Consider the following 10,006-nt stretch of genomic DNA (forward strand, 5'->3'; position numbering starts at 1 on the left):
AAAGAGAAAGGAGTTTAAACTTGCACAGTGTATTTATCATAATCGTTCTATCGAATTAATATAGGAATCCTGTTCTGAATATCACTGATATTTGGTATTACGAGGCGTATTAATTACGTTTGAAAAAAGAGCGCCTAAAATGTTAACCAATGGCAGTGGACGATCGCAGAAGGAAGTCTTCCTCATTGGAAGAGTCTGTTCCAACACAGACGAAGCGCGTGTAAGTTCCTCGCGTATTCAAGAATGCGGTCACTGAACCTAAAAGCCTTAATATTTAAATATCGATTAAAGCCAATTTCAATCTCAACGAGTACCACGATCCGTGGACGTACGAGGAACTAGGAGACCCGAAACCTGACGGTGACCGGTCGCGATCGTACCGGGATTTTAAATAATCGTTTCGATCCATTTTTCCCCGTACATGTCATAGATGACACACCACACGACGATTCCCCGTTCGGAAGGCAGTACTTGACGCGCGGATGATCGAAGACTGCTCGTCCAGGTGCTCGTCCCGACAGACGTGCCGTTGCCATCGTTTTTAAACGTGCTCCGTTTCCGTTCGTCGAGTTCCCCTCTTCGTCGACGATTCTCGATCGTGCGGAGAAACATAAAACCGATAAAATTGCTCTGTTCGTGGTTACGGAAAATCGAGCCCCGGATCATCGAGGTGGCAAGGGAATCATAACGTTCGAGTACGTTCATCCTCGATCAGGTGAGCGATCCATTACTCGTGAAACTGTTACCCTCGGAACGTTTCTATCTTTTCTCGTCGTAATCGTGCGTCCCGTTTAATTGCCCGATCGAAATCTGCCCGACTTTATCTCAACACGAAGCGTAACGTCGCCGGATAAATCTTGTGGCACCTTCGTACACCGATTTTTATAGGTTGGGTACGTATCGAAGTAATCTCGATAGAAGAGAAAGTACGCAATGATAGTCTCTAAAAGAGAAAGGAACAAAGACTGCACAGTCGAACGAAGATGTGCGATGCTGACTTGGCCACTTTCGAAATAATCTCTCGTTAAAGTTTCATACCACTATTTCGTACGACGTATTGCTTTGTCTCACGGTTATCTCAGTTTTTCGCACGCAACAATGGTATTTTGTGTCAAGAGATAAGCTCGCAGGTAATGATTGCGCACGTGTGAAAACAAAATAATAAATTGGTACTTCGTTCGGAGTATTTCAATTATGCAACAATACCGTTTCGTACATAGTTGTTCGTTTCTAAATAATTCCATGCTTGTTGACCCGAACACAAGAGGAACTGGGTGGAACGTACCTGCAAGATGAAACGCTCGCTTGAGACATTTTAGAGCAAATGGTTCCTTTCGCAAGTATATCGATTGCTTGGATAAAAGTATTATTGAATAAACTGTTCCAAGGGCATTAGAGAAGCTAAATTGTTAGATTATCGAAACAATAGTAAATGTAAATAGATACTGTTAAAGATTCTTTGTAATTATAAAGAGGAAATTATTGTATCGTGTTTATAAAATGATTAATAAAGCATATGTTTGTATGTATCTACTTTCTTAATTTTCCTTGTTCTGAGTGCTACATCTGTCACACAACTACTATTCGTTTATTACCTATCATAGAACCAAAGAAAATTTAAAGTGCCAAAAAAGTATACGTGCATGGAACGAACAACATCGATGTTAAGGAGATCTGTAAATAATTGTACCGTAAACTTTTATACGATTCCAAAGCATACAAAAGCTTGCTGGAAGATACTTGACAAAATAATATTTTTCATTGCTTTCAGAATGACTCGAGGACAACAAAGAATTCAGTCGCAGGCTAAGGCAGCAGAGAAAGCTGCCAAAGTGAAAAAGCAGCAAGGACACAGTGCCAATGACCAAAAAAAGGCAGCTCAGAAAGCTTTGGTACATGTGTGTACAGTTTGTAAGGTAAGTACATTGTACGATCCGCTCGATCGTCGTCGCTAACTTAACGTTTGATATTTGATGCGTTTATAGGCCCAGATGCCAGATCCAAAGACTTACAAGCAACACTTTGAAAACAAACATCCGAAAACGGAGTTACCGGAGGATTTAAAGAATGTATGAGGGTAGGATCTATTGTAAAGGAGAAGAGCAGAGGTTGAAGCAAAAAAAAAAAAAGGAAGTTAACTGCAAATGACAAAAGTGATATAGTTTAACGTTCAACCAATCATTACATAGTCTCAAAGAAAGAAATAAATTAAACCTTATTAGTGTTTAACATGAACTATTGCACGTTTGAAAAAATGAATTTTCGTGCACAACCCCGAACTACGACACTATCGAAGGCTCTCTCGCAGGATGATACTTTAATTTTCTTCCAAAGATGTCCGTCGTTCTGCGTCTAATCCATGATTGCTAAATTCTCACTTTAGCATAAAAGTAAATGAATATGTACATTGCTAACAAATAAAGTTAATCAATTTAGCAGAATAATTCTAAATATTTATATGTACTTCAATGTCGCAGGCAGAAAAGCAGCATTAATTACCTTGTTTTTCTATAAATAGAGAAGAAAGATCCCGACACAAATGCCAAAAAGAAACGATGAGGAATAAGAGAAACATGCACAGTGATTACAAATGTCTTTCGTACCGTATTACTTGATTACGAAAATGACTGTTGCCGTAGGCATTCTTGAATTAACAGTTGAACAGAATGTAATTTATTCGAACGACACATTTACCGAGCAATGAAATATTGTGAATAGCAATAGAGAAGATAATTTACAAGGAACTGCCATTTTACTATGTCTCTGCCAATTATTCTATTACATAAGAATATTATATGACTAAAACATTGTATTGCATAGATCTGGGCATAGACGTTCGACCATTTATATCCTGTATTTCATTTTTCTTATAGATTTATTCGTTCACAGAAGAGATGTAAGCGTGATACAAAATTTAATATTTTTATTTTCTATACAGTTAAAACTTTGCATTTAGTACTTAATGTTCGTTTTTTTCTTTCGTACCGAGAATAATTGATTCGACTTATTCTTTTCTTTTTTTTTTATGTAGATCGATTTCGTTAAATGCATACATATTGCACGGTACATTTGTTTCCAAGGATTGAAAGAAATCTAGCGATGCTGCACTGCACAATGTGATCATTTACTTATCAATTAATGTTCAGTAAAGAATCTGTTATTCTCGGTTTTCGTTACTATAATTACCATGATATATTATGTCTCAAAGTATGCTTATTTACAATCACCGAATTTCCGTTAAAAACGCGTCAATCAGCGTCGAGTATTGATGACGTTTATAGGAGTTTCTAGCGTGTGTCAAGATTAGATATAAGTAAGCGAATTATGTAATTTGTTTTGACAAAATAATTATAGAATTTTACACCACAAACTGTGATTATATTGTTATTTAGCCAAAACGATTTGTATGCGTTCCCGACCTATTTAGAAATTTATAAACTCGAGAACGCAAATCTCCATTGTACCTATACACGTCGTTATAGTTTCCGATACTGTAATTATAGTCGATTAATTATCTTTCTCTATAAGTAATGTTTAACGTTCGCTTTCGATTTTTGGTAAACGTATCGTAAACATTTGTTGAAAAATAAATAATTTGTCTTTTCGTTCTGTTGTATATTTACCAATGACTACGTTTTCTATATAATATAATTGTTTCCAGACTTTCCAGAGCATCGATTCGTTCTACTTGGTCGTATTGACTAAACACATAATAAATTCTTATGCCATTTGACAGTAATGGCATGCTTGTCAATTTGTAGCCAAACGACACTACGTTACACACGAATTAAAAGGGCAGTATAATAATTCTTAGTAATGATTAAAACGTAATAAACAAATTCGATTAAAAAATCCCCAATTGCATCGTTGCAAAGCAATTTTCTATCTCACATTTACTTGTTATCAACTACTTTTGACGATAAAGACCGAACAAAAATTAGATAAAACGATAATGACATCACGCAGCAATCATACGGAAATATGTGTCGGAATGGAGAAAAATTGTTATTTTTACTTAGCTGATTACATTTGAGTTTTGCCGCGTCGTAATCGTTTGTCAACTTTTTCGACCGAATACGTTGCATCATCTCCACCCATGGTCCATGCGTCTTTATAAACGTGCGTGTCCGTATACATATACATTCAGTTTCAATTTGCCTCGAGGCGCGTGAACGTTGACGATTTTTCATGTTTTCTCGAAAATCTTAATCATCTTCCATCGAAACCGTTGTGGAATATTTTGCATTTAAGCGTTCTTTTTAGTAATTTATCGAATCGATTTGTGTAAATTTTGTTGCCAGTTACTTCGGGAGGCGAGAAAACAATAATTCGCTTCGTTGGACAGGTACTATATATATATATTTTTTAACGAATCGTAACAATCGGGCATCCCCCTCCTCCCCATTTTTTAATTGAAGTACCAACAGAATAGTAAATTGAAAATGCAGGAAGGGAAATTGCTCTACAGAATTTCATCAGACTGATTTCAGTTGGGAAATCAAAAGTACGTTTCTGTGTAATTACTTTGTTTTTCGATGATTTATCGGTATTTCGTAACGGATTTGTTATAATCTAATCGTGTTCTTCACGGATCATTTAAATTACACATAAAAACTAGTTAATTCCAGTCGCACAATTTTCGGTACGTTTGGCCACACTGAAGAGAGTTTGTGATTATTTTTACAGTTCCCTTTGATCAAAGTAATTAACTAAAAGCCAGGCGCTGGAAACAAACATGTTATACTGTTTTTAGTAGCATTCGTTTTAACTCCACGTACACGTAATATAGTACAGAAAACTATATAAAAATGATGGGTAAGGTTATTCCATTTCCTTCGTTTATAACCCTACAAATATTATATACATAGAAAATAAATTTGATCTTTTACTGTTTAAATGTGATCAGTGAATAAATTTTTGAAAGCAATATGTTCAAGTTACAAGGCATTCAAGATTTAGTATTTTCCAGAAAGCTTTGGAATGCACTGAATGTTCCACTCTGTTCTTTTGTTCTTCGAAGATACGATAATGTAAAAGTCACTCGTGGAAAAGGTCGTAAATATACATACACATTTACGTGTTGTTTTGTAACCTATCGAAGATACAAAGTTATTTGTACAACGTTCCTTGACCTGGGAGGGGTAATACGATAGAGAAATCGAATTTTATTAAAATTATTACGTTATTATTATCGACTTGTTCGCCAAATATAAATTTGACAAATTGACCATTGCTTTCAGCATAGAACAGTGACGCTCAACCGTTGTTGCTAATATTCTTTCCAGTGCCAATTAAATTTGAAACATATGTATCGTGTTTGGTCTCATTTTGATACAAACAATTTGACCAATATGTGAAAACTAAATTCGTTGTAAAAAAAAATTCTTGAAAAAATACTGTATATCGTTGAACGTAATTTCGATTTGCCAGGGGAAGAAATGATGGATTCGGTGTTCCGTACTCGGTCTCTCGGCACTGCAGCTGAGGGTATCCGCGACCAATACGCGGATGGAAGAGCAGCCAAGGTCTGGGAGGTGTTCATCGGCGATAAGAAACAAAGAACCCAGAATTATCGGGACTTCTTGGTGGGTCTGCTTCGAGACAAAGGGTGTCATAGGATATTGGACGTGGCATGCGGCACTGGCGTCGACTCGGTGATGCTCCTCGAGGAAGGCTTCGAGGTGGTCAGCGTAGACGCTTCAGACAAAATGCTGAAATATGCTCTGAAGTCCAGGTGGGAGCGTCGGAAGGAAGAGGCATTCGACAAGTGGGGTAAATGGTTTTCGATACGCGTGCAGTAAAATCTCTTTATGCACGAAACAGATCTCTAACCTTTTAGTAGCATTTATATCCCCGCCACTAGGGGGAGTACGCCTGTAGTTTGGTAATGTGATCCGCAATCGGATAATCTTGAACGAAGAGATAATCCACATTATTACTAATGGAATGACAACACTTTTTTTAGAGTCTTCTTTCGAATAACACTCGCGATCAATTAACACGAAATTTGGCGAGACTAGAGGGAACGGAAAGTTAGGTTAGGTCTGGCTATTTCTTATTTCGTTGAATATTATACGCTTTCCGGCCAATAAAATTAGAACTTTACACAAAAGAGAAAGTGACTTTACTGCGTATCGGGCACGGGACGGGACAACGACTATAATAATTCGTGGTTCGTTTGTTAACAGTGATTGAAGAGGCAAATCGGTTGACCCTGCCGAACGATATCCGTCATCTGATAGGGCAGGGTTCGACGCGTGCACTAACATCTCTCTATGCACGAAACAGATCTCTAACTTTCTAGTAGCATTTATATCCCCGCCACTAGGGGGAATACCCCTGTAGTTTGCTCGTCGAGGAGATAATCTTGAACGAAGAGATAATCCACATTATTACTAATGGAATGACAACACTATTTTTAGGCTCTTCTTTCGAATAACACTCGCGATCAATTAACACGAAATTTGGCGAGACTAGAGGGGACGGAAAGTTAGGTTAGGTCTGGCTATTTCTTATTTTGTTGAATATTGTACACTTTCCGACCAACAAAATTAGAACTTTGCACAAAAGAGAAAGTGACTTTACTGCGTATCGGGCACGGGACGGGACAACGACTATAATAATTCGTGGTTCGTTTGTTAACAGTGATTGAAGAGGCAAATTGGTTGACCCTGCCGAACGATATCCGTCATCTGATAGGGCAGGGTTCGACGCGTGCACTAACATCTCTCTATGCACGAAACAGATCTCTAACTTTCTAGTAGCATTTATATCCCCGCCACTAGGGGGAATACCCCTGTAGTTTGCTCGTCGAGGAGATAATCTTGAACGAAGAGATAATCCACATTATTACTAATGGAATGACAACACTATTTTTAGGCTCTTCTTTCGAATAACACTCGCGATCAATTAACACGAAATTTGGCGAGACTAGAGGGGACGGAAAGTTAGGTTAGGTCTGGCTATTTCTTATTTTGTTGAATATTGTACACTTTCCGACCAACAAAATTAGAACTTTGCACAAAAGAGAAAGTGACTTTACTGCGTATCGGGCACAGGACGGGACAACGACTATAATAATTCGTGGTTCGTTTGTTAACAGTGATCGAAGAGGCAAATTGGTTGACCCTGCCGAACGATATTCGTAATCTGATAGGAGGGGGTTTCGACGCGGTAATCTGCTTGGGGAACAGTTTCGCCCACATGCCGGACACGTTCGGCGATCAACGAGAACAGAGGTAGAACGGACACGAGCTAATTTGTTTATAGCTTTTAATCGAGCTTGTTTTGTTTATATTTTCTTTCGTCGTTGTTTGCAGACAAGCTCTATTGAACTTCGAGCGTTGCGTGAAACCCGGCGGTTTGCTGTTGATCGATCACAGGAATTACGATTACATAATCGAGACTGGCGATATACCGCCAAAATGTATATACTATAACGTAAGTATTTTGAGAGTTCTCGAGGAAACATAAAAGAAACAGACTAATTCTTTTGAAAACATTGTCGTTAAAAAGCACGTTTCACGCGTGATTTCAGAGTCAACACATGACGACCATCAAGGCTTCGGTACTGTTCGTCTCCGGGAAGCCAGCAATCGTCACTCTAGACTACATGATTACCTTGGAGGACGCCGAGGCCGATGAAAATCAAGAGCACGTCAGCGAATTCAGGCTCTCCTATTATCCTCACAGACTGAAAGTGTTCACGGATATGGTGGACGAGGCGTTCCACTACAGGGCGAAGCACGTCATCTACGGGGACTTCAAGGCCCTCGACGAGGTCAAGCATCCTGGCTTCTACATACACGTGATGGAGAAACCAGTCTAAAGATAACGCGAGAATTGTTCCGATATCTGCTCTTCGTGGTCTTTCATTTTGCGAGCGATTCACCTAAAAATGAACGGGGCCAATCTAAATTATCTCTGGCGTTCCGTGAAAGACGGAAGGGATAAAGAAAACTGCGTCATCTAGAGAGTTTGTTACTTGGTCGGAGACAACGAGCGCCGCCTAGTGACGCGCGTCGTAAACTCGTACGTTTGTATCTGTAACGTTGGCGTAAATTCATTTTCATTTTAACATTTTGCGAAGTAAGGACCAAAAATCGATCGTTCACGAACCGAATTAGCCCTTACACGTGTATAGGAAGACATATTACTATGATTCGAATGATCGACAATAAAATTTTAACATGAGATTCTACACCTAAAAGTTATATTTCTTTAAGGGAGGATTCTCATGTAATAGCTTCAAAAGCAACTATTGTTTGGATTGAATGCTTTTGAGAAAAAGAGGGAATAAGGAAACATTTTTAAATTACAGAAAACAAGTTTATTTATTATTTATTAATTAATGTAGTATCTTCTTAACCTCTTCGACGATGTAGCTGTTGTTTGTTTCTTCTGTAGCATATGGTACATTCATCTAAATGCAAAGAGCGAACTGTTTTCTTAAAATTAGTTTACGCTGGTATTGAACCTGTTTTTAAAACAAAAAAAAACGGAAATTTGCAAGTTTATAACGTTTAAAAGAAAAATCACTTTTTCTCTTTAAATGACTTAATCTTATATCGATGGAAAAAACAATATGAATAAAATCTGACAAAATATAACAAATAAAATGGTCTGCGTTTGAAATCGATTAGTTAATTATTTTTTGAGTTGTCCTAGATACCAATTTAAAAAATATGGTTTTAACAAAAACGTGTTCAAAATTCGTAATAAAATAATTTAATTATCTTTGCGAATTCGATCCTAATTTTGATTTACGAGAAAAATGAAAAATCGATTTTTTGAACTCGTTACACGAGAATCCCCCACCTCCCTCCCTTAATACTTAAATGCACGATGACACGGCGACTGATAGACTTAAGAACATTTCGTAAGCTCGACAAGTTTGAAACTTAAAGGAGACAATAAAGAAAAGGGTGAATAAATGCTCGATCGATTGAATCGCATACACACCGTAACGTAAAGTTTTAATCTTTTTTTATTATAAGTTCAGAAGCAGCTTTTCTTTTGAGTATTCTAGCCAGGCTTCGTTCGATGCTACAATTTGATCTCTCGACGATGCTTTCGAGCGGTCGTTGACGACAGTTCGTAAAACGCTCCTCGATCGATTTCGCGCCTCCGATCACTGTTCCTAACCTATTACATTTCGTGTTTCGAAAACAAATTGGGAAGACTAGCAACGTTAGACCACAGAAAATCGAGATACCGTTTCGATGGTCGAGCGTCCTTCCGGGCACTCTTTTCTTTTCTCACCTAATACTTAATTCTAAAGTGTGTTCGTTCAACAGAATACTCGCTACAATTTCGTGTCCGTGCCTCGGCTTCGTTGCAACAACTCAACACGTTCACTGCCACCGCGGTCACCGGTGAGTTTACCCTAATCTTTACTTTCAAACAACATAAATAATAAAATAAATAAATCTCTTAATTTTCACTCTGCAAGCGTAATAAACGATTAGGGCATTCTTAGATATAGAAAATTGATACGGCAGTCAACGTGTTATCCGTTCCATTACAGAATCTTTCTACAAATAAAATATTTATCTAGCAGACTAGTTGCTTCTTATTTTTCGCATCGAGTAAAAAGAATTCTGTCATAGAATCTGCACACATGGGTTTAACTTTAGTTTTCAATCGATTCGGTTGATACTCCCTTTGGTACCTCCGCTCTACAATTATTCGTTTTAGTCGTAGATTTCAAGGTTACGCTGGTCAAGTTAGGCGAATAAAGTGATAGAACCAGCGACGATCGTAAATCTCTTCCGAGTGGACGCGTAGACATTGAGGTTAGGTTGAAGCCGAGGTACGAGCACTCGACAGGTTTCCTAGATGTCCTTTCCGCTGATTCCTCGAATCGATCGGCCGTCGACGATCGCTCTGACTGAGAACAACAACAAGAACAACAACGCGGCGAAGATCGTCGCGCGCAGGACCAGCATATATTTTCTTTTTTTGTTCTTTTTTTTTTCTTTTTTTTTTGTTCATCGTGTTTCGTTCG

General features: G+C 38.0%; 2 protein-coding genes across 5 annotated transcripts; both read left to right on the forward strand.

Moving 5' to 3' along the window:
* Positions 1-345: 345 nt before the first annotated feature.
* Positions 346-3,539, forward strand: LOC122397204 (zinc finger protein 706-like). 2 transcript variants are annotated; one of them, XR_006259088.1, is made up of 4 exons: positions 346-715; positions 1,772-1,916; positions 1,986-2,390; positions 2,478-3,539. XR_006259088.1 is itself a non-coding variant. In XM_043396202.1 (3 exons), the coding sequence occupies exons 2-3, from the start codon at positions 1,773-1,775 to the stop codon at positions 2,073-2,075; spliced, it is 234 nt and encodes a 77-aa protein (XP_043252137.1). In that variant the 5' UTR covers positions 346-715; position 1,772; the 3' UTR covers positions 2,076-3,539. The 2 variants fall into 2 exon arrangements, 1 of the variants encoding a protein (XP_043252137.1); XM_043396202.1 differs by having other exon boundaries at positions 1,986-3,539.
* Positions 3,540-4,133: 594 nt separating this feature from the next.
* Positions 4,134-8,480, forward strand: LOC122397194 (glycine N-methyltransferase). Of its 3 annotated transcripts, none has more exons than XM_043396179.1 (5): positions 4,134-4,345; positions 5,417-5,772; positions 7,103-7,238; positions 7,320-7,440; positions 7,538-8,480. In XM_043396179.1, exons 2-5 carry the CDS (start codon positions 5,439-5,441, stop codon positions 7,826-7,828), a joined length of 882 nt encoding a protein of 293 aa, XP_043252114.1. In that variant the 5' UTR covers positions 4,134-4,345; positions 5,417-5,438; the 3' UTR covers positions 7,829-8,480. The 3 variants fall into 3 exon arrangements, with proteins under 3 accessions (XP_043252114.1, XP_043252111.1, XP_043252112.1); XM_043396176.1 differs by having other exon boundaries at positions 5,431-5,772; XM_043396177.1 differs by lacking the exon at positions 4,134-4,345 and adding an exon at positions 5,039-5,141 and having other exon boundaries at positions 5,431-5,772.
* Positions 8,481-10,006: the final 1,526 nt, after the last annotated feature.

Source organism: Colletes gigas, unplaced genomic scaffold, assembly GCF_013123115.1.
Source record: "Colletes gigas isolate AHSC1104 unplaced genomic scaffold, ASM1312311v1 Colletes_gigas_Sc00009, whole genome shotgun sequence".
Lineage (NCBI taxonomy): Eukaryota > Metazoa > Arthropoda > Insecta > Hymenoptera > Colletidae > Colletes > Colletes gigas.